Source organism: Hypomesus transpacificus, chromosome 9, assembly GCF_021917145.1.
Source record: "Hypomesus transpacificus isolate Combined female chromosome 9, fHypTra1, whole genome shotgun sequence".
Classification (NCBI taxonomy): domain Eukaryota; kingdom Metazoa; phylum Chordata; class Actinopteri; order Osmeriformes; family Osmeridae; genus Hypomesus; species Hypomesus transpacificus.
This window is the reverse complement of record NC_061068.1, coordinates 3,678,616-3,701,115: the sequence shown is the minus strand read 5'-3', so window position 1 is coordinate 3,701,115 and position 22,500 is coordinate 3,678,616. Positions and strand designations below refer to the sequence as shown.

General features: G+C 47.1%; 3 protein-coding genes across 3 annotated transcripts in view; 2 read left to right on the top strand and 1 right to left on the bottom strand.

Annotated features, from left to right (window-relative positions):
- angpt4 (angiopoietin 4) overlaps positions 1-2,617 on the top strand; it is a 14,672-nt gene extending 12,055 nt beyond the window's left edge. The window contains 7 exon segments of the mRNA XM_047026244.1: positions 452-536; positions 706-853; positions 973-1,085; positions 1,168-1,269; positions 1,421-1,587; positions 1,991-2,121; positions 2,364-2,617. Coding sequence (XP_046882200.1) covers positions 452-536; positions 706-853; positions 973-1,085; positions 1,168-1,269; positions 1,421-1,587; positions 1,991-2,121; positions 2,364-2,524 — 907 coding nt within the window. The 3' untranslated portion in view covers positions 2,525-2,617.
- A 5,857-nt stretch (positions 2,618-8,474) lies between these two features.
- Positions 8,475-12,674, top strand: abraa (actin binding Rho activating protein a). The gene is made up of 2 exons (XM_047026427.1): positions 8,475-9,198; positions 10,791-12,674. The coding sequence occupies exons 1-2, from the start codon at positions 8,596-8,598 to the stop codon at positions 11,226-11,228; spliced, it is 1,041 nt and encodes a 346-aa protein (XP_046882383.1). The 5' UTR covers positions 8,475-8,595; the 3' UTR covers positions 11,229-12,674.
- A 2,520-nt stretch (positions 12,675-15,194) lies between these two features.
- rims4 (regulating synaptic membrane exocytosis 4) lies at positions 15,195-19,211 on the bottom strand. Its single transcript, XM_047026560.1, has 4 exons — positions 19,051-19,211; positions 17,017-17,231; positions 16,462-16,601; positions 15,195-16,158 (listed from the first exon to the last, which is right to left on the bottom strand). Exons 1-4 carry the CDS (start codon positions 19,209-19,211, stop codon positions 15,940-15,942), a joined length of 735 nt encoding a protein of 244 aa, XP_046882516.1. The 3' UTR covers positions 15,195-15,939.
- Positions 19,212-22,500: the final 3,289 nt, after the last annotated feature.

The following is a 22,500-nucleotide window of genomic DNA, read 5'->3' as shown; positions in this document are numbered from 1 at the left end:
CACATGTTCTCCAGTGGCTCCTGACAAAAACACAGAATCAACTTGGCCAGCCCTCTGTGGAGTTAAACAATGTCTGAAGAGAAATAAACGAAGTTGCTCAAGCTAATCCAAGGTTTATAAAACAAAGAATCGTAAACGTACGCAGTCCCTAAGACAAACATGACTTATGAAGAGCGTATCTCATGTAAATATGATGCTTACGGTGAATATGAATGTAAAATAAAATGTGAAATCTAAACAGCAGTTTGCAGAGGGAAAATCCGATCTTATCTGCCTGTTAGGTCTCCTCTGTGAGATGGATTACATACAAGTGCTAGATGAAACTGATATTTGTCCTCTGTTGAGACCTGTAGCTCCCTATTACATCTCTCTCCCTCCCTCCCCCCCTTCCTTCCTACTCACCCCCTCTTCTTTTCCTCCCCTCCACCCCCCCCCCCCCCCCCCCCCCCAGTCGCCTGGAGAGCCAAGTGCAGGTGTTGGAGACCCAGCAGAGAGGCGACCTGGAGAACATGAGACAGGACAAGGGGAAGCTGCAGGTAGCGTTCACCTCAGATATCGACATGTGTGCAGACTAGGGTCAGACATGAGGGGTTTACAGGATCGATCTAAACCAGTGCAGTGATACAAATGGACCTGTGTAGTATGAGCCAGCTTTGAGGCCGAACAAACACACCTTCATTGTCTGGTGTGCTGTGAACTCATCAGGTGCTGGTGCAGACCCAGACAGCAGCCATACAGGCTCTGCAGAAACAACTGCGGGTTGCCAGTAGCAACAACACAGCCATGCAGAGGCAACAGCAGCAACTCATGGAGTCTGTCCACAAACTTATTGCCATGGTGACTACAGAAACAGGTATTTGACTGAAATCAGATGTACCCAACTTCAACTGTCCAGCACAGGAAACACAGACGTGACATATAACTTTCTGGGTGTTTCATGCGTGCGTGTGTTTCCTGTGCGCGCCTGTGCAGTGCCACTCCGCAGAGGACAGAGACACAGGGACTGTGCGGACGTCCACAGAGCAGGTCACAGCACCAGCGGTCTGTACCACATCTACATAGGCAACATGACGGAGCCCACCAGGGTGAGTGAACGGCTCGTCAGGAGAAGGTGCACCCTGACCTCCAGGACGCCCACACTTCCTGACAGCCTTGTCCCCCCCTCAGGTGTTCTGTGACATGGAGACCAGCGGAGGGGGCTGGACCGTGTTCCAACGCCGGGTCAACGGCAGCCTGGACTTCCAGAGGAGCTGGGAGGAGTACAAATTGGTGGGTAACACTTTAAAACGATGCGTTTGTCATGAGCGTTAGTTTCTAGGTCATAAGGTCTTGGTGAGTTAGCAAATCTTATTGACACGTACTGTATAAATGTTGGTAAGCATGTGTGTGTGATCGTGTGTGTGTCTGTGTTTCTTTATAGGGCTTTGGGGACCCCTCTGGAGAGCACTGGCTGGGCAACGAACTAGTGTACCAGCTGACTAGCCACGCCCAGTACGCCATGAGAGTGGTGCTACAGGACTGGGAGGGTCACGCCCCTTACTCTCACTACGATAAGTTCCAGCTGGGCAGCGAGAAGCAGCACTACAGGTAGAGAGGATGGTGCCGTGTTAACTACAGCACTAAGGAAGTAGCTACAGGTGGAGGATGGTTCAGTTCACTGGAAGTAGCTATGGAGGATGGGTCAGTTCACAGGAAGTAGCTATGGAGGATGGGTCAGTTCACAGGAAGTTGCTATGGAGGATGGTTCAGTTTACAGGAAGTAGCTATGGAGGATGGTTCAGTTAACAGGAAGTAGCTACAGATGGAGGATGGTTCAGTTCACAGGAAGTACAGTAGCTACATACAGTCTCCGGCAGAAAGTAGCTACAGGTCTGTGCTATGATGGAAACTACTAATCAACAGTATCCTACTCCACTGTGACTGTAAGGCAGTTCCTTCAGTCTAACTCGACCTTGTCCTTCCCTTCTCTGTGTGACTGGACCCATGGCAGGTTGTTTCTGAGGGGCTACAGTGGCACTGCGGGGGAGCAGAGCAGCCTGACCTCCCACGGCAGCAGCTTCAGCACCAGGGACCAGGACAACGACAACTGCCTGTGCAAGTGTGCCCTGATGCTGACCGGAGGTGAGGACCATGTAGCAGAGGTGGTTAGAGACAGAGATTTCTAGTGTTGAATCTTTCGTTTGGTCAGCGGAATGCGAATCCCTACTTAAAAGCGCATGATGACGGTTCGCCGTTTTAGTGAACCTGATATTTAAACCCTCATTTGAATTGACGACTTATAACAAGTGACTTGTTTGAATCACCTGTTTGAATCACCCGATGTTGAATCGCATGTTTGTCCACGTCCTCCCCTCCTCCTGCAGGGTGGTGGTTTGACGCATGCGGTCTGTCCAACCTGAACGGTATCTACTACACCATGGGCCGCAACATACGCAAGCTCAACGGCATCAAGTGGCACCACTTCAGAGGGCCCAGTTACTCCCTCCGCTTCACTGCCATGATGCTCCGCCCTGCCACGTTCTAGACCCCACCCACTTCACCTGAAACCTCTGGAGGTGGGGAGGGGAGGGGAGAGGAGAGGAGAGGAGAGGAGAGGAGAGGAGAGGAGAAGAGAGGAGAGGAGAGGAGAGGAGAGGAGAGGAGAGGAGAGGAGAGGAGAGGAGAAGAGAGGAGAGGAGAGGAGAGGAGAGGAGAGGAGAAGAGAAGAGAAGAGAAGAGAGGAGAGGAGAGGAGAGGGAGAACAGTTAATAGGCGGTTAATAGGTCAAACTTGTGCTATGCATTTCAAATGAATTAGACTCGTCTGCGGTGCATATTATATTGCACATAACCGTTTCGCATTAACGCTTTAAATGTGCTGATGTTTTTTGAATCTTTTTATGCCATGTTTTGAGATTCACCTTCTTTTTTCACCCTCAAATGATGCACTTTAAGACGAGGTGAGACGAAGTGGGAAAGCACCATGCCGGCTGGCAGCAGCATTCGCTAAGAAACTGTTTTACCGGCTGTTCAAGGCGGGAAGGATGCGCCTATATGTCGCCTCACAGTTCTGTATAATATGTATGAACACAGAACGGGGGTCATTGTTGTATCTAAGCTGGCAGCGGAGGCCGAATCCGCATCCAAATGCTGAAGAAGATTGTGAACAGAAAGTATTCCTTTTCAGCTCCTCTCTGTGGTTGAGACGAGTTGTTTATTTTTATGTATAATTTTCTATGTATAAATGTATTTTTTTGTTGAGGTTTGGCGTAACAAAAACACTGATTTCACAAAATAATGTTTTAGGCAGGTTTGTTCAAAACAGTTTGTTCAGGAGGATCCTTCCCAAAATCATCTTCCCCATAAATAAAACCAGGACTCACTGACCAAAAATTCTTGCAAATAGCTTTCTGAGTCAGTGCATGAAAGTAATGTGACCACTGGGGACTGTACCCAGGAAGTCACATGACCACTGGGGACTGTACCCAGGAAGTCATGTGACCACTTGAGATGGTCCATGATGACTAGTCAGGGTACCTCAGCACACTACAGCTACAAAAGAATGGCCTAGCAGACTATTCTGAAGGACAACGACCGTGAAGGTCATTTGTTGGCATAGTTTATGCTGGTCATGTAATTTCCCGGTTTTCTGCGCATATGACTGTGATAAGAACTTTTTACATGTTGATAAAGTTAATAACCTCCATATGGTCGTTCCAACTCTCTCTTGGATGTTGATGCTATCACAGTCTGTCCACTGGTCCAATCCAGCTAGTGAACTTACCAGAAGACTTGTGACTAAGGACGAGGGGTTGGCCTGGATTTTGAAAGGTCGACCTTGTTACCTTGTAATGACATTTTTAATAAAAGGTTGATTAGCCTTTTAATAAAAGCTATTGTTCAATCTACATAAACATGATTGAATTTTAATGTGTATTTTTTTTTTTTTGGTTTCTTCTTCTGGGAAAAAGAAGAAACCAGTCAGAGTAAGGTTACTCTTGTTTCTTTTTCAGAGAGCTGGAGAACTCCAACTGAGACAGAGCCAAAGACTGGTTTCTTCTTTTTCCCAGAAGAAGAAACCAAAAAAAAAAAAATCCACATTAAAATCCAATCATGTTTATGTAGATTGAACAATAGCTTTTATTAAAAATGTCATATGATAGCCCACCAATCATCCATTGTAGAGAAGTGAACAGTACTAGAATGTAATCATGTTTGCCAAACTTAGCCACAAGGAGGCAGTGTTATGTTGCTTCTACTTCTTTGACAGACAGCAGAGTCTGAGAGCCTGCTGAACAAGGTACTGATGCTGTGGTAAATGAGGCCGGAACATCAGCCTGTCACAAACAGCAGGGGGAAAACGTCTTGGCTCTGAAGTGAACTCAATCTTCACTCTCTTTTTATTCTCTGGACTTTCTTTTGTTTTTGTTTTTATTTACGTCATTCATGACACACACCATGGCAACTCGTCTTTCCAGGAGCTGCAGCTTAGTGCAGAATGTTCTGTATCATGTAACCAATGTATAACAAAATCAAAATCACCATGAGTGTTTGTGTGTGTTCCTAGGTGTCACTGTGTGTGTGTGTGTGTGTGTGTGTGTACCTCCGATGGAGAAACCCAGCTATGTTGGCCTCTCAACCTTTTTTCCAAGACACGTCAGAAGAGGGGGGGGGGGGGGTTGAAATGCAGCTGGCCAGGCTTGTCAACTCAAAGCACGTGCGCACACAAACACACCCATACACACATACAATATTTTTACTGTAACTTAAACTTGTTAATTTGCGGTGTAACTGTGAGATGTATACTGTGTCAGTAATCATGAAGTGGACATATATTTGGTTAAATCATTTCCTTTATAGGAAGCAGCCTTGTCGAGGATGGATATTGAACGCAGCTGAGGGTTGCAGTACAGTTGTATAGGAACATCATTCCTGCAAGATTGTGTTGCCTCCCCCTGACCTTCTAGCTGGCGAGGGGAGATCATAAAAGAGCTTGAGATTTATATGTGTAGGTCTCTGTTCCTGGGAAATATGCCTGATCTACCTCCTTGCTTATCTGTCTGTATACCTGGCTGCCTGTCTGTTCACCAGTCTGACTGTATACCTGCCTGTCTGTCTGCTTGGCTGTATGCCTGCCTGTCTGTCTGCTTGGCTGTCTGTCTGCCTGTCTGTCTGCTTGCCTGTCGGCTTGGCTGTCTGCCTGCCTGTCTGCTTGCCTGTCTGTCTGCTTGGCAGTGTGCCTGCCTGTCTGTCTGCTTGCCTGTCTGTCTGCCTGTCTGTCTGCTTGGCTGTGTGCCTGCCTGTCTGTCTGCTTGGCTGTTTGCCTGCCTGTCTGTCTGCTTGCCTGTCTACCTGCCTGTCTGTCTGTTTGCCTGTCTACCTGCCTGTCTGTCTGCTTGCCTGTCTACCTGCCTGTCTGTCTGCTTGCCTGTGCATCTGCCTGTCTGTCTGCTTGCCCGTGCATCTGCCTGTCTGTCTGCTTGGCTGTGTGCCTGCCTGTCTGTCTGCTTGGCTGTTTGCCTGCCTGTCTGTCTGTATGCCAGCTTAAAGAGTGTCTGCTCTTGTTTCACCTCCCACATCCCCCTGCTCTGGGACAAAAATACCCTCCGTTTTCACAGCGCTTGTTCAAGACTCTTTGAGCTGTAGCAAAAGCAGTATACGGTTTTAGCAGCCCAATAACAACTTTAAAACCAACTGTAATGTAAATGAAGATCAGATGTTTCTCTTTCTGTTGACTGGATCTTTGATAAGGATGTTGTTTCTTTAGTTTGCCTTGACTCTCCATCTGTTACTCTTTGTCTCAGTTACATTTACGTTTAATCATTTAGCAGACACTTTCATCCAAAGCAACATACAAGTGTTTATAATAAGTGCTGTAGATAATCAAAAGGAACAAGGAACAGTCTGTAATAGACAGTCCAACAATAGCATCATGTAGAGTTTCTGTATGGTTAACCCAGAATTAACACTTGAGTATGCGTCCTTGAATCTTTTTCTCCTTGACAGATAAACGCACATCTTATAAACTATTTACAGTATAAAAAATAGGTCAGCTCTTGGGTATACCTCTTATCTGTCGGAGCTCATCTCTTTGAGGAACCAAGCCTGGGCCCAAGATAGGAAAACAGATTCGGTTTCAGACTGGCTGTCGTTCACACAACTTGTCCTCTCTTAATCAACAAAGCTAATCCATGTCTTTTGTATCTTTATCTCCAACTCTGCTGGGGATATTTTCCTCATTGAATTCCCTGAAGCAAGCAGATTCCTCACCTTCCGTGGCTGTTGGATAATCTACTTTGTTGTTCCCTGTCTCGTGTTTCTTTCAATCCAGAACATCCAGAAGTGTGTAATTGAGTGACTACGACTACATCTTTCCCCAATAGTTTTGAGTGAGTAGGCATTCAGGGACCCTATAATGAAGCTTCTGAGGAGCGTTAGAGATCTAAAACTGCTTCATAACTTGTTACGTAGGTGAATGCGTTCAACAGATTATAGCGGCCTCATCGTGAATCAAACAAGCCTCCTCCCTCGTATCACAGACCATACCAACCTCACGCACGGCACCTTCAGGTGGAAGGACAAGAAGAACCAAGAATGCTTCCGATGAGGAATGCAAAGCTGCCTTGCATTCCTGACTGCTCTCATCTTCTCTGATATTAAACACTGCTCACCTACACACTCATCAGCTATGTGGGTGCGTAAGAGTCAGACGTCAAGTGTTTCTAGGTGAACCAGAATAGACCAGGAGGGGTTGGGGATCTGGGGGGGGGGGGGGTGGGGGGTTGTGTACATACCTCAGCTGTATGTCAGTCTCTCTGCATTACACACAGAACACAGATCAGCTCTACATCATAGGAGATTAAGCACAAAAAGCTGAATGGAAATCAGACCGCGTGAATGTGTTGACAGCAGAGCGCAAGGCTGTCCGATCCACCAGCACCATGAGAGAGAGAGAGAGAGAGACTGCAGTGTGAAGCTGGAGAAAAGAGCAGCACGCTAAGAAGCCACACAGACTTCAACGTTGATGTCATTGTCAGGCTGGTGGTGGAGGAGTATGCTGGCATAGAGAGGCCAATCTGTTCACTCACAGCACGGCTTTACCTTGGCGTTACTGCGTGTGTGAGAGTGTGTGTGTGTGAGAGTGCCTGCGCATGTGTGTGTGCGCAAGGGTGTGTGTGTAAGCGTGTGTGTGTGTTTGCTTATCTGCGTATGTATGTGTGTGTAAGCGTGTGTGTGTGCGTGGGACTCGTAGTTCACCCTCCCTCTGTGGGGGGTATTTTGACAGACCCTCCTCAGCCTGTCAGTGTGTCCGATAAAAAACCCATAAATGACTCTCAGTCGTGGCTTTGTGAGAGCAGCTATGGCGTCAGTGTCAGTAAAATGCTGCGTTCACAACAACAACGTGTGTCACCGGCTGTGCTGAGGAACAAATAGAACTGTGAAGATGTTCCAAAGCGTGGAGTCTGGCTTGGAATGAAAATGGACCAAACATATGACGAACCTTGGTTGGTTCAGCCTAAAATACACAGCTTGCACTGACACCGTTGTCTATGGATGGATAGCTTTATAGATAGATGGATGCAGAGAGAGAGAGAGAGAGAGAGAGAGAGAGAGAGAGAGAGAGAGAGAGAGAGAGAGAGAGAGAGAGAGAGAGAGAGAGAGAGAGCAAGAGAGAGAGAGAGAGAGAGAGAGAGAGAGAGAGAGAGAGAGAGAGAGAGAGAGAGAGAGAGAGAGAGAGAGAGAGAGAGAGAGAGAGAGAGAGATAGATGTAGGTAGTCAGTCAGACAGACAGACAGTTCTGTTGTGGGGGAAATTGTCTTTACTGACAGCATCCTGTTGGACTGTCCTTCAAGGCTGAAACTGGAGTCCCTTGTCCCCATGGGCCCTCTGAGAAGGGAGGCGTCTGTCCCCATGGGCCCTCTGAGAAGGGAGGCGTCTGAACACCTGTCAGCACAGGGTCAGCTGCTCTACACTGCATGAGCCCTGGGCCATGGTTTCATGTCTTCGTTTGGTAATTTGGTTTCAAAAGTGAGTTTATTGCATGTCTGTTTCATGTCTGTCTGTTATATTGTACTTTGCTGTGTATGTGCACTCTTCTACTGGGGCTGTAAGAAAAGGGCGTCCTGGTCTAAAGAATGAAGACAGGGTCAATGAAAGTATGAAGGCCTCTGATTTTAGGACTGTTGTTGTTCATTATGCCTGCCTGTGTGCACACGCTGAAGAACTGAGGCCAGTCATTCTGCACTCCCCTCCCCCCCTGGTTGAGCACTGGAATCCCCCCTTCTCACACATACCCGCCCCCCCCCCCCCCCCCCGGGGGAAGGTTGAGAACAGGTGGTCACTCTACTCTGTGGTGACAGGCAAGCCCACTCCTATCTTCCAATACTCCAATGTAACACCCTGGGACCTCCCTGACTCATGTAGGGGTTTGTGACAACACTTCCTGTGCCACCCTCCTTATTTAAGCTCCAGAGATGGTCCTGAGGGCTCACTTTTTCTACCCTCCACTCACTCATCGCAGCTTCGCTCCTCTCTCACGGCACCTTCCCTCGTTCCAACCCCGTGGCCTATCCTTTCCTCCCTCCCTCCCCCTCTCCGCTCTTGCACCCGCGAGGACATGAGTGGCATCGCGGCTCACCAGGATCCGAAGCCAGAAGCCCGGCCCTTCGTCAGGGCTGTCAGGAAGATCAAATGTGCAGCCATGGTTCACAGCCTGGCTCGGAGCTGGCAGGGCTGGGCGACCGAACACTCTGACCGCCAGGACACCATACCCTCCGGCTGGATGCCCTGCTCCGTCACCGAGGGCGAGGAGGGCAGCGAGGCCAACAGCAAAGTCAAGTTGACGGTGAAACCGCGCGTGGTGGAGGCGGACGACGACGGAGGAAGCCAGATCAAGACGAGCGCCGTGACGAAGCGGGCGGTGACTAAACCCAGCGAGGGGGGCGGCAACTTGATCAGCGCTCTGAAGGAACGCATCATGGCGCCTGAGGACCCCGGCGCCAAGGACTTCCTGGGTGGCGGTTCACCCACTCGCCGGCGGCAGGTCCGGGCCCTGGCCCTGCAGAGCCAGAACCAGGAGCAGGACCAGGACAGGAAGCTGGGCTCGCGCAGCAGTAGTCTGGACACAGTGGACAGCGGCCTGGGAGACGAGGCATCGTTGTCTGGCAACGGCAGTGAAAGCAGGCCAGCGCTGCTGAAGAAACAGCCCAGCAGACCCAAGGTAACCATGGGGACCAGCGGGTGTGGGGACAGCCACAGGACGCTACGGTACATGGTACCAACCCTGGCGAGGGCTCCCCTCACAAAGTTCTCATGTTTCAGAGGATTCTCATCTCGTACAATATGAGGACTCGTTTTTAGCTTGGCGGTACAGCACCCTTCAAGCTGTGAATAAGTTGTTAGGTTTAGGTGAGTACAGTGCGGTACAGCTCGTTTGGACGGCAGTGGATAACTGCAAAGAGTGAGGCCCCCACAACATCAGTGTTTGTAACCTGGTGGACAATTAGGCCTCATCCACTCGGCTGAAAGGTTGCTTGTGGGTTAAAACAAACATACAGTGCCTCATCAGACAGATTCAGACATGCTGTCATGACTCAGGGCACAGACATGTCTGCTTACTTCATATCTGCAGATGTTAGGGAAGGTTATGGAGTCTTTCCTGCCCTGACAACAGCGCTAGGTTGAGCAGCCTTGTTCAGACATTTGAGTCTTTTATGTTGGCTGAGAAAGAACAGTGCATCCTAAAGAGTTTTTCCTACGGAACGTGATTTGTGCTGTGTTCAGCGCAAAGGCGTTCAGTGAAGTCGCAGAGGACTGCTAAATGTCAGAAACAACTTTCCGGTTATTTGTTGGCGGACGTTAGCCGTTGGAGATCCGGCGTTCTGGAGCACATTGGTGCCGCAGTCGTGTTCTGTCTGAAAAGGCATGACTCTTCCACAGCCTGGGAGGAGAGAATCTGACCTCCTTGCAAAGGCAGAGGGACATGTTAGGAACCAAGCAATACTATATAAATATACATGGTGGAACCAGGCCAGAGTCATGCAGGGATAAATGTGTAGAAGTCTAGAGTAAATGTCTAGAGTAAATGTGTAGAGGTTTGTACTGTCTGTGCTATCCTTGTAGCTATGTAAACTTGTGTGACCCAACTTTCCATCTGATCACTGGAATATTAGGAAACTCTCTGAACCATGGAATATATTGGGGAATGGAATATATCTGAGCTGTGAGTAAACAGAGTCACCCACTGCCACGCCGAACACCTGACCTTTCAGCTAATCATGGGTCATAAAAGTGACAGAGATTTATGTTTAATGGGCCTCTGGTCCTGGAAGACCCGTCTCTCCACCTACCTGTCTACCTGAAGGACTTCTTACCAGCCAGCTTTTCTGTCTGAATACCTGTCTGTATGTCTGTCTGTCTGTCTGTCTGTCTGTCTGTCTGTCTGTCTGTCTGTCTGTCTGTCTGTCTGTCTGATTACCTATCTGTCTGTCTGACTACCTGTCTGTCTGACTACCTGTCAGTCTGTCTGTGGTCTGCATGCCAGACCATCTCCTCTGATTTCACTCCCACATCCCCCTGCTCTCCCAAGTACAAAAATACACCAAGTTCTCAGAGTGCTTGTCAATGGTTCCTTCTGCCCAAGAGAAAGGACACACCAGTTCATACACAACAACGTTTGAATGGAACATCATTTGGCATACTGAATGATATTCATATTCTCAAATGTGGTTTGGAATAGTATCGCTCCATTGTTTTAAAATGCTGTCTTGACTGTCTAAACTGACTTGTGTCCCCCCGTCCCCCCACCCCCAGATTAAGGTGACCACCATGAATGACATCAAGAGTCGCTGGCAGCAGTGGTCACAGCAGCACGTGGAGGGGCAGAAGCTCAACCCCTTCAGCGAGGACTTTGACTACGAACACGCCATGTCCCAGCGCCTCCAGAAGGGCGACGCCGGCTACGGCAAGCCCAAAGAGGGCACCCGGACGGCGGAGCGCGGGGACCGGGCGCAGAAACACGTCCAACGGGAGATGGAAGAGATGTGCTTCATCATCAGGGATATGGGCCTGACAGACAAACTGGGTCGCATCTATATCACCTTTGGACGTCTGTTTGACCGTTACGTTAAGATCTCGGACAAGGTGGTGGGCATCGCGCTGCGCTGCAGGAAACACAAGATGTTGGATTTTGAGGGGGAGATGCTATGGAAGGGCCAGGATGATCATGTGATTATTACCCTGAAGGACTAAACACACACACACACACACACACACTCGCAGCCACAAACACACTATTTCTCAATTGTGTGTGCAGTGTATGAGAAATATGTACAGTCGATATAAAATATGTATCGACTCAAACACACAAACTTAACACAAAGACATACAGCAGTACAAACATTTAGAAACTCAAATACCTCTACCACTTCTCCCTCCAGAGAATTTCCGTGTTAGAAACTATAATATGATGATGATGGAAGAGGAAACTGAATTAAACACTTATTTCCAGCACTTTATGGGAACATTTCTTTCAAAGTGAAAGTATCAAAGTCTTCTCACAGAAGGACTTTTTGTAAATGTTTACATCATCTATAAGTAGATGCCCATCTATCTCAGGAGTTGACATCTATAGGCAGCTGTAAAGCTGTGGCATAAAGGGCTTTACAGATAAGATTTAATTTGATCTGTGCAGAGCCACACAGGATCCTGCGAATCCCAGCAGAGCCACACAGGCTCCTGCCAATCCCAGCAGAGCCACACAGGCTCCTGCCAATCCCAGCAGAGCCACACAGGCTCCTGCCAATCCCAGCAGAGCCACACAGGCTCCTGCGAATCCCAGCAGAGCCACACAGGCTCCTGTGAATCCCAGCTGCATAACTCTCAACACTCACAAACAGATTCCTGAAGTCAATGTGTTCCTCACACCTAAACAACTGCTGCCCTGATAGCTTTTGGACGGCCAAGTTATCCTTCAGTCTGTGAACGGCAATCTAAAGAATATTTTGACTTTACTCAACAATTAATGATTTGAAGTGAAGTTAGGGTGTGTTGTAATAGTGTTATTGTTGTAACATTTGTGAACTAACTTTCTATTTATGCTGTTTTGGTAAATACTGTATAAGGATTTTGGAGTGCTGCTAGCCTTGATACTGCAAAGTTGTAGCATTATAAAATGTTTCATGTTTTTGAAAAGTATGTTTATAATGCTTTTACAATGCTTCTTTGTTTATTTATTTCAAATAGTCAGTCATTGCCATTTGAGTGAGGAATTTGAATTCCTGTTTTCTGGTCTAGAATATTTGTCATATGGTTGTGTTTTACCCCCCAAAAAGATTCTTTGATAAAATGAGGTACTGTCATCAATACATTATTTGGAATGTGTATCCCTTGTTCTGCCTTCGGGTCTTGTGACCCACCGATGGCAGCACAAGGGGTATTCATTGAAAATCAATGTGCCTGGGCAACAATGAACCTGTAAAAAACTGTGGAAAAAAATATGTCACAGCATGTGAACATTTTAAATTAGAGTAAAACTGTTTTATTGACAGTTGAAATAGGTTAACAACACACCAAATTGTGCAGTACTCAACATTAACATTTTTGAAGAACCTCAATTAGAAATGATAAAAAGTGGGATGGCATGCCAAGTCTGGTTGTTCAACAGTCTATAACGTCCAACATTTCTCTGTCGAATGAAAAAAAAAAGCCAATTCTGTTCAGTCTACCCAGACCTGGTGTATCTTCAAAGCACAAAAAATCAGTTGGATGTGGTAGAAGACTGACACACTGAGAACTGAATGGCAGCGTGGACTGGGAGTCTGCAGTGTTCTTATATCTTGCTCAAACTCTTAGAAAGGCTCGCGTTCGTGCAGAGCGTCCGGATGGACAGGTTGATCCACCCGTCGGTCAGAGCCTTGTAGGTCCAAAATAAGAAGCAGTTGGTTACGGCGAGGTTGGTGTTCCCCCAGCCTTCAGTGTTTATAAGGCCTCCGTTTTGTACCACAGTTGATAGCGCTGAGTAGTGCCGGGCACGACAGAGCAGAGACAGGAGAGGAGCGGGATTAAGTTCAATGGCAAAAACTCGTTCCGTATTTTATGCATCGGTTTCAAATACAATTAAACAGCGGGAATTGTTCAAAAGAAAAGAAGAAAAAAAAGTTACGAAAAATACAGTGTTGGTCTAGTATCTCTATCCATAACCAACTACGATTCAAAGTTCTTGGACATTGAGACTAAATTGTCCCTTAGTGGTGGGATTAGAGAGAGGCTGGTGGTTCAGACTTGGCTTTTCAGTATTACCGTACTTCGGGGCACATGAATGCTATTAAATCAACGTGTTTTCTACTCGATAATCAAGTGAACAATTTGGCACATACACATGACAGCTATAAAGAACATTCTGGAGGTCGGTGCACGATGAGCTGGCTGATTTCATCGTCTCTACGTTCAAGAAAAAAAAAAAAATCATTTACAATTAAATTTTACAAAAATACAATAACATTGCACAATAACTTTTTTTAACGGTTTCTGAATAGCCAAAAAGTAATCCCTTTCTTTTGAAATGGTACGTTTATTTTCATACTCCCTTTTGTTGTTCACACTTTAAACAACGTTTTTTTCCATGCTATCAGTTAGCAACATCATTACCTACTAACTCAACACTGTTTATCCTTACCTGCATTGCTCTATGCTTTGTGAAAGCAGCAGGGGATGAACCTTTGTGTTTTATTACCACGCCTAAGGTCAAAATGGCTTAGGCCTCTACTTATCAGAGGGGGTCAGAATCATCCAACCATGCTACGATGATGTCGGCCATATTTGATCATGTGATTGGATTGAACCCAAGGCCGTGGTCACAAATAATCCAGCAAAATTACAAAAAAGGTAGATGTTTCAGATTCAAGCATATATGCTGTCACATTGTAATGAGCGGTGGTCTAAAGTGTCAGAATTTCATTTCAATTCATTTACTACTTGAGAGCTCTGCACAAAATACAAAGCATTTCTTTAATATAAAAAAGAAAAAAAGGACAGTGTGTGTAAAGTTCTTTTTTTGGTCGTTGAGGCAGCCATTTCTTATTGACTTGTGGCTTCTCTCCATTGATAACAATTGTAAAAAGGTGGATGTTAAATATTGTTTTAAATGTTAAACAGTGTGACCACAGCCTCCCCTCAGCAGTATGGCGTCTGAACATGGTGCTGCTACTTATTGCTTCGTAATATCAAGTTATTCAGTTAACAGATTTAAACTAGTTGTACATTTTAAACAAGTTAACAGATTTAAACATCAACATTTCTGCAACATTGCTACTTGCTCAACTAGGATTCATCGACCGTCACACGGTATTACCTAAAAGTCTTAAATCCTAAATGGTGTTAAAACCAAGACAAGGTGAAGAACACATACTTCAGAATGTACTACAGTGTCTCGAGAGTGGCCTGTTGGCAGTTTCCGATGATTAATACTAAGTGGTCCTGAACATGCAACATGTCTTACAGTTTATTTGACAGAATATGACTCGCGTATCCATGGTGACCAGAAATGGAACACAGCAGCACACAGTCAATATCAACACTACAGTAGCAGTAATACAAATTTTCATGAAATCAAAATAAACTGCTACATTTTCTAGTCCTCAACCCATGTTGGTTTTTTATACCAACACCCTAAATCTTCATCTCTTTCAACCTTTCTTAATATCTCATGCTAAATCTTATCATGGGCTATAAATCAAGAGAGTTCTCTGGCAAGCGGAGGGCCTCAACTAAAGCTACAACGTGTCACTTCTCTCCTTCCATGGCGCAGGGAATTGTTCCGACCGCTAATAAAGACACGAAGAAGTGCCCAAAACAAAGATGTGATGGTGTGTTGATCCCGCCTACATCTCTACAGTGTGTACCCAGCCTTCCCCTTCTCCCTTCTCTGGCTCTGTTAAATGTATCCACACCCCTCCCATCTCATCCAGCTTCGCTCTCCTCCTTCACTCCTCCTTCACTCCTCCTCCTCCACTTCCTCCTCCTCCTCTTCACTCCTCCTCTTCCTCCTCCTCCTCTTCTTCCTCTTCCTCCCCCTCTTCCGCTTCCTCCTCCTCTCCATTCCTCCTCCTCTTACTTCCCCTCCTCTTCTTCCTCCTCCTCTTCCTCCTCCTCCTCTTCCTCCTCCTCTTCCTCCTCCACTTCCTCCTCCACTTCCTTTTCCTTCCCCTCTTCCTCCTCCACTTCCTCTTTGTCTTCCCAGATTACTTGTTAATCACTGGCTCTGCTGACAGTCCGGGGAGCAAGACGGTAATTACGAGGAACGTGTCAATTGGGGCCCTTCAACAGCCCCATGTCCTTCCTCATTCAACAACTCGGTTACCAGCTACACATTAAAGACACTGCTGGTAGATGGCACAGTAGAACTCTTCAAACAATAGCCAAGCTTCTAAGACAACATTAGGTTTCTACAAAACAACAGTTAGAAGATCAAAACCACTCCTGTGTAGGATTATCTTACTGTTCCTTTAACCGTTTAAAAGATTTCTCCTGATTCTGTTACTATTCAGATGTCTGGGTCGTTTGATTGGGCCTACCCTGGCCCCAATGCCGTGGCAACAGTTACCATTGTTACAGATGGAACTATCAAAAGAACACAGAATCAAATAGAACCTGCCAGAAGTCATAATGATAGAACCCTTCAGCTTCCAATTATTCCAACCCACAGTGCTGCCCCCTACTGTCAAACCTAAGCACTGCACCTGACGTGGCAGGAAAACAATCCTAAGTGTTGAGTTGAAACCAGGAAGTCCTTATATGGGTCCAGGAAGTGTTTCCATCCTTGAACGACCCTGCCCCTTCACACCTGCTGCTCTAGAAAAGGTCACGATCAGTTATGTCTCCCCCAGGCTCAAAGCAATGCATTATGGGAGAGGGGCAGGTGGGGCACAAAGAGAAGGTTAGAGAACTCCAATTCCCACAATCCTCAGGACCGGTCACAGCAAGGGCCCACAGTGCTCTCCAAGGACAGCTGGGAGGAGTGGCGAATCAGAGGAGCCATCCCAGGTTCCACCATGGAGGAGGTGGGGAACAGCTTGTACCAGCCAATCACCATGTTGCTCAGTTCCAGCTCCTCCAATAGGATGCGGGCCACTCCCATGAAGCACTTGCGGTCCATGCGTCCATAGTTTCCCCAGACGATCACCTGCCAAAGACACATCAAAGAAATGGCTGCAGCGATGGTTGTCATGGAGACAACTGATCTGGAATGGTTGTTGTGGTAGCAACTGCATGTGATGGTCATCATTGAAACGTTCATGTGTACAAAGCTACGTTACAGCTAGCCTTCCTTCTAAGTTACGTCAGGATGTAGGTGATACTAGACTGGAGAAAAGATGAAAGGACAGAGAAAGAAATGGTGAGATGAGGAGGAAGGGGTGGAGTAGGTCTCAGAAAGCTGCTGCTAGTGTGTGTGTGTGTGTGTGTGTGCGGGTGTGTGTGTAGTTACCTGCACCACCTTGCCCTGAGGGCTCTCTGAGAAGATGAGCAGTTGGTTGTAGAGCGGGTCCAGAGACTTCCTGACCGACTTTGTCTTCTTCTTGGCCACACACACCCCGTTCTCGAGGAGATACACCTTTATGTAGGCAGCTAAAGAAGAGGAGAGGAGGAGAGGAGAGGAGGAGAGGAGGAGAGAGGAAAGGAGGAGAGAGGAGGAGAGGAGAGGAGGAGAGGAGGAGAGGAGGAGAGAGGAGAGAGGAGGAGAGGAGGAGAGAGGAGGAGAGAGGAGAGAGGAGAGGAGAAGAGAGGAGGACAGGAGGAGAGGAGAGGAGGAGAGAGGATAGGAGAACAGAGGCGGAGAGGAGAGGAGAGGAGGACAGGAGAGGAGGAGAGAGAAGGAGCGGATAGGAGGAGAGGAGGAGAGAGAAGAGGAGGAAAGGAAGGGAGAAGAGGAACGTAGAGGAGCATAGAGGAAAAGAGAGGAGGTTAAGGAGAGGTTTTATTGCTTGGGGGGCAGCCACACATCTACACGCCCAAACACCTCCGCCTCATGCTCTCCCTTTACCTGGGGGTCCCTTGGAGCCAGGTTTCATGGTGAGTCCTCGGGCCTGAACGATCTCCACCTCCAGGCCCCCGTTCCTCTCCACCAGGCCCAGCTCGACGTCGCCCAGCGACGTGGTCGCCAACGTCTGCCTGCCCACAAACTGGGCAGGACCCATCCCATCCAGGAAGTCACTGAACTGGGCGTCTGAAGCCAGGCACATGCCACTGTAGTTCAGACTGGGAGACGAGACAAGGTGACGTCGTTAGGACACGCTCCAGTGTAGATGTGAGCAATAGAGAGCAAAGTGAGTGAAAGAGGACTGGAGAGGACTAGAGGGAAGTAGAGAGGGTGAAAGCAGAGAAGCACCTAGCAGAGTCAGAATGGTGTGTAAACACTTCGGCCTGGTGCTCTCAAGGCTTGACAATGAATCTTTCTCTACATTTAACAGTACCGATAGAAGGGCAAACCTGGACTATTACCGCTGAAGGTCCCTGTAGTGTGTTGTTTCATGCTTCACTCATACAGACATACACATACACACACATACACACCCATTTTTGTCCAGTTGGTAGGTGTTGATTGGGTAAAATTGATTTGTTTCTCTCCGTGTTCAATTCACTGAGCTAAATTGCTCCTTTTTGTGTTCTGCTATATCTGTACACCCCCCCCCCCTCACCTGCCCCCTCCTCACCCCCCCCCCTCCTCACCCCCCTCCCCTCCTCACCCCCCTCCTCACCCCCCCCTCTCTTCTTCTCTTCACCTCTCCCCTTCTTTTCCTCTCCTCTCTGGGTTCTGGTCTATTTTTATAGTCTTGTTGGGACGGACCGAGCAGCACCAGCTGCCACTCGTTGGCCAGCCAGAGTCTCCGGAGAGTTCTCTTTCCCTTTTCGCTCTCTCTTTTTTCTCTGTCCATTCTCTTGTTCTCCATCTCTCCCTGTCCTCTTCCTGTCCTGCTCCCCACTCTTGTGTTTTTCTGCTGAGGTGTCAAAACAGGCCTGTGAGAATTGTATCAACGCCACACACCACACACTCTACAAGCCCACCACAGTCACACCACATACACGCCATGTGTGGCTCCACATGCATGCAGTTTTTGTGTACCACATGATTCAATGTCATTGGGCCAAATCATCAAACTGCTGTGATTGGACATGAGTTCTGGCAACTGTTCCTATCAGTATTATGACATCATCGGCCCTTCCCCAGACCTGTGAGCAGGACACAGCTTGTCCCTCTTCATACATGTTTTGTTTCAGATATTTAATACGATTAATCATAATATTTAGTTATATAGTTATACATTTAGACAACAATGTGTCTGCAGTGTATATCAGAGTAAAGAAATATCTCCAGTTGATCTTATATAGGTGAACTGGGTTAACAGTTTGTAGAGAGAGAGTTGCAGTAAGATCCAGCTCTTTCTGCAGTAGGTCAGACAGAGCTACATTTTGTGATTATTGACACATTTCTAAGAAGCATCAGCGCAGTACACACACACACACATTACATATACACACACACACATTACATACACGTACCGGTACATACACACACCAAAACACACGCTTACCGTGAATGACATATTTAAGTATAGATCGGAATATACCCATATATATTTTATTCTCTCCAGTCAGTCTAGAGCATTCTGTGGCCTTGTTTACGTAAAGAAGCATTATCTGTTATGTATTCATGTGTTCATAAGATGCAGTAGACCCATGAGGCATGGCAGAATGCCATGATGCCAGCACTGTAATCCCAGGGATGACTGGATTATAATCCACACTCTATGAGCCTGATTCCCTTCTGATGCCGTGTGTGTGTGTGTGTGTGTGTGTGTGTGTGCACGTGTGGCTTTGTGTGTGTGAGCATGTGTGTGTATTTGGCTACGTCCGACACCATGAAATAGGATTTTTAATTTCAGAGTAAAATGGTTCCAATGTTGTGTTTGGTTCCAGTTCATATACAGTTGTACAGGTACGACACATGGGGTAGTATCCACGTATGCAGGTTGGTATAAAAGTGCCCTTGGGTGGTTGAGGGCAGGCCAGTACGTACTTGCCCTCGGAGCCGTAGCTGTTCATGCTGTCTTCGATGCTCTCGTGGCTGGCCTGCCGGACAGTCCTGCTAGGCATGTCCACCGCCAGCCCTGTCTCTGTGCTGCGCTGGATCCCCTTCAGTCTGCGGCCCTCCGCCTCTGCAGGGCAGCACAGGCACATAGTCACGAGGAGGCACACAGTCACGAGGAGGAACACAGGGGTCACAGAAGACACAGGTAGATAGAGGACACAGGTAGATCGAAGACACAGGTACACAGGTAGATAGAAGACACAGGTAGATAGAAGACAGGTACATACAGTAAAAGATAAAGGTAGATAGAGGACACAGGTAGATCGAAGACACAGGTACACAGATAGATAGAAGACAGGTAGATAGAAGACAGGTAAATTCTGTAAAGGACTAAAGTAGATAGAGGACACAGGTAGATAGAGGACACAGATAGATAGAGGACACTGTCACACAGTTTGTGTTTTGATTGAACACTGTTCCTGATGTCCTCAATTAGTCATTAAGGACACTCACACTAATTTAGTGTTCTTTCTGAGCTGTAGCCTCTGGATGTGAGTTCAGCGTAAGCAGGCATATCCAGCAGAGGGCGTCAGGGTTTGGTTTTTTTTAAAGGTCCTCCGTAAAACATGACCCAGAATATTTCTATTTCTATCCCCTTCACCGGGGACTGAAGCACCGGTAGATCTGGGCTAGCAAAGCTCCACTACTGGACTCATCTAGCTGGCCTGCTGCTGTCTGGAGTTGATCTCTATCCCTCTCTCTCTCTCTCTCTCTCTCTCTCTCTCTCTCTCTCTCTCTCTCTCTCTCTCTCTCTCTCTCTCTCTCTCTCTCTCTCTCTCTCTCTCTGTGTCTGGCTGTCGTTCTCTTTCTCAGTCTTGTTTCTCTCTTTCTGTCCCTACGTCTTTTTCTCTGTCTTCCCCTCTCTCCACCACTGCCTCCCTCCCTCATTCTCTCTCTCCTTTTCTCTGTTATACAGTTACGGTTATTTATGATCTGTTTGGATGTTTCATAAACCCACGTGTCACATGTGATGTCAGCCCGGCAGGCAGGAGGCCTCGTCGTCACCATCACAACGAACACTCTGTCAACAGCAACTCTGATGCGGATGCTGTTGCCATGGGAGACCAGACCAAAGCATCCCGTGTCTCTGAGAGTGCTTGGGAGCCTTTTAACATTTCAGAGAGGGATGGTTATCTTCAAGGTGTGTGTCTGCTTTCACTCAGAGCACAGCTGACTACAGGGACTGTTGAGGCAGACACAGTACTAAATCAACTGTATATATATAGACTCAAACAGGAAGTAGACCCCTTCACAGGAAGTAGACCTGGACTTTTACTTATGGGGGTAATGAATCATCTCCGTTACCAGGGGGCAGTATCGATCCCAGCCGCGACCATCAGAGCTTGTGGTTGTTTTGATTGATTTCCTGCCCTGTGTTTCCCAAACCCAAACCTCACCAAGGCTGCCTAGCAACAGGCCTCGCCCAGCACGGTGCCTGACATCCAGCCTGTCCTCTCCCAAAACCTAACATTTGGATTGAGCTTTGCATCCTGGCTCAGTCTCTTCAGCCCGCACTTTGTCCCACTGTCCTCCACCTCCTCCACCAGCCAGTCAGCAGCACTGACACACACAGTTACAGCAGCTTGGCAAAGAGTCAGGTTAACTGTCGATAACAGTCAAATCACAGTGCATTTCTTGAAATGGTCATGTACACTATATTTACATAAAAGACAACATAGGACATCTCCTAAATGCCAGAGAACGTTAGGAGAAACATGCGACTACTCAATAAATGACGTAGTGTTCTCCTTTACATCAAATAGGATTTCCTAAAATATATATATGTGGATATAGAACAGATTGAAAATCGAAATTAAAGAGCACATTCTTATGTGTGCTGCCCAATGCTGGAGTTGGATATTGTTGCTACGTGAAGGTGCCTTACACCTCTCTCTGCCATGGCACGCCTCAATGACTACCATGTGCTTTTATCACATCCCATAATTTCTAACAGGAGTTAAACAAATCTTATTGGTGCAGCGGCTTGTGCTTGTGTTTGTGTGTGAGTATGCGTGCATGAGGCTAGTCATTGTGTTAAGCCCTAAGTAGTCCCATTTTGCAAAGCTGAAAAGAGCATGTTATGTAAATGGATGAAACTAAACAAATAATGTCCTGATACAACTCACATGGGTGAAGTAAACAGATCAAGTCTAGCGAGATGCTACACAGAAGAGAAACATGCACGCATACAGACACACACACACACACACACTCACACTCACACACACACACACACATGGACAGTCACACAAACAACAGCTGTATTCTATCTTAGGAGCAGTTGGTGTCTGAAAAGGTCAGAGCTGTCCAGGTAGCTGTTAGACCTTACCCTGACACAACAGGTTACCCAGCATGTTACTGTTTATGTTACAGTTAGCCTTCACGCTACATCAGTGTGCATATAAAGAATGACATCCAGAGATGGAGGTGAGCAGTAACAGTAGATATGTAGGTTGTAATATCCTGACTGATATTCTAGTAAAAGAATGACGCAACTCCATTACACCTAGAGATGTAGGTGAGCAGTAACAGTAGAGATGTAGGTGAGCAGTAACAGTAGAGATGTAGGTGAGCAGTAACAATAGAGATGTAGGTAAGCAGTAACGGTAGAGATGTAGGTGAGCAGTAACAGTAGAGATGTAGGTGAGCAGTAACGGTAGAGATGTAAGGTGAGCAGTAACAGTAGAGATGTAGGTGAGCAGTAACAGTAGAGATGTAGGTGAGCAGTAACAGTAGAGATGTAGGTGAGCAGTAACGGTAAAGATGTAGATGAGCAGTAACGGTAGAGATGTAGGCGAGCAGTAACAGTAGAGATGTAGGTGAGCAGTAACAGTAGAGATGTAGGTGAGCAGTAATGGTAGAGATGTAAGGTGAGCAGTAACAGTAGAGATGTAGGTGAGCAGTAACGGTAGAGATGTAGGTGAGCAGTAACAGTAGAGATGTAGGTGAGCAGTAACGGTAGAGATGTAGGTGAGCAGTAACGGTAGAGATGTAGGTGAGCAGTAACAGTAGAGATGTAGGTGAGCAGTAACGGTAGAGATGTAAGGTAAGGAAGCAGGTGAGAAGACCAGGCAGTGTTACCGACTGCTCAGTACGATGGATGATGTTTCCCTCCTTTTCCCCTGGGAGCAGACCTGCTTTTCTCTTCTCCTCTTTTGTGCTCACTTTTCTAGGTCATCATTCTGAAACCATTTCTTGCCCTCCCCTTTGCATTTTTCCACATCTATCCATCGTTTCCTCCCTCCCTGTTTCTGCCCTTGCCTCCGTCCATTTCAGTCCCTCTCCTGGGTTCGCATCGTCTACTTTCCCTCTCACTCCCCCTGTCTCTCACATCCCAACGCCATCAATCACTCGACCCCCCCTTCGACGTCCCTCATT

Coding starts and splice junctions, on each gene's coding strand:
- abraa (XM_047026427.1), top strand. CDS start 8,596: ATGAGTGGCATCGCGGCTCACCAGGATCCGAAGCCAGAAGCCCGGCCC. Junction 9,199..10,790: donor AACAGCCCAGCAGACCCAAG/GTAACCATGGGG, acceptor CCCCACCCCCAG/ATTAAGGTGACCACCATGAA.
- rims4 (XM_047026560.1), bottom strand. CDS start 19,211: ATGTGCCTGTGCTGCCCTGCAGAGGCGGAGGGCCGCAGACTGAAGGGG. Junction 16,602..17,016: donor TGGCTCCAAGGGACCCCCAG/GTAAAGGGAGAG, acceptor CCTCTTCTTTAG/CTGCCTACATAAAGGTGTAT. Junction 16,159..16,461: donor CTCAGGGCAAGGTGGTGCAG/GTAACTACACAC, acceptor TGTCTTTGGCAG/GTGATCGTCTGGGGAAACTA.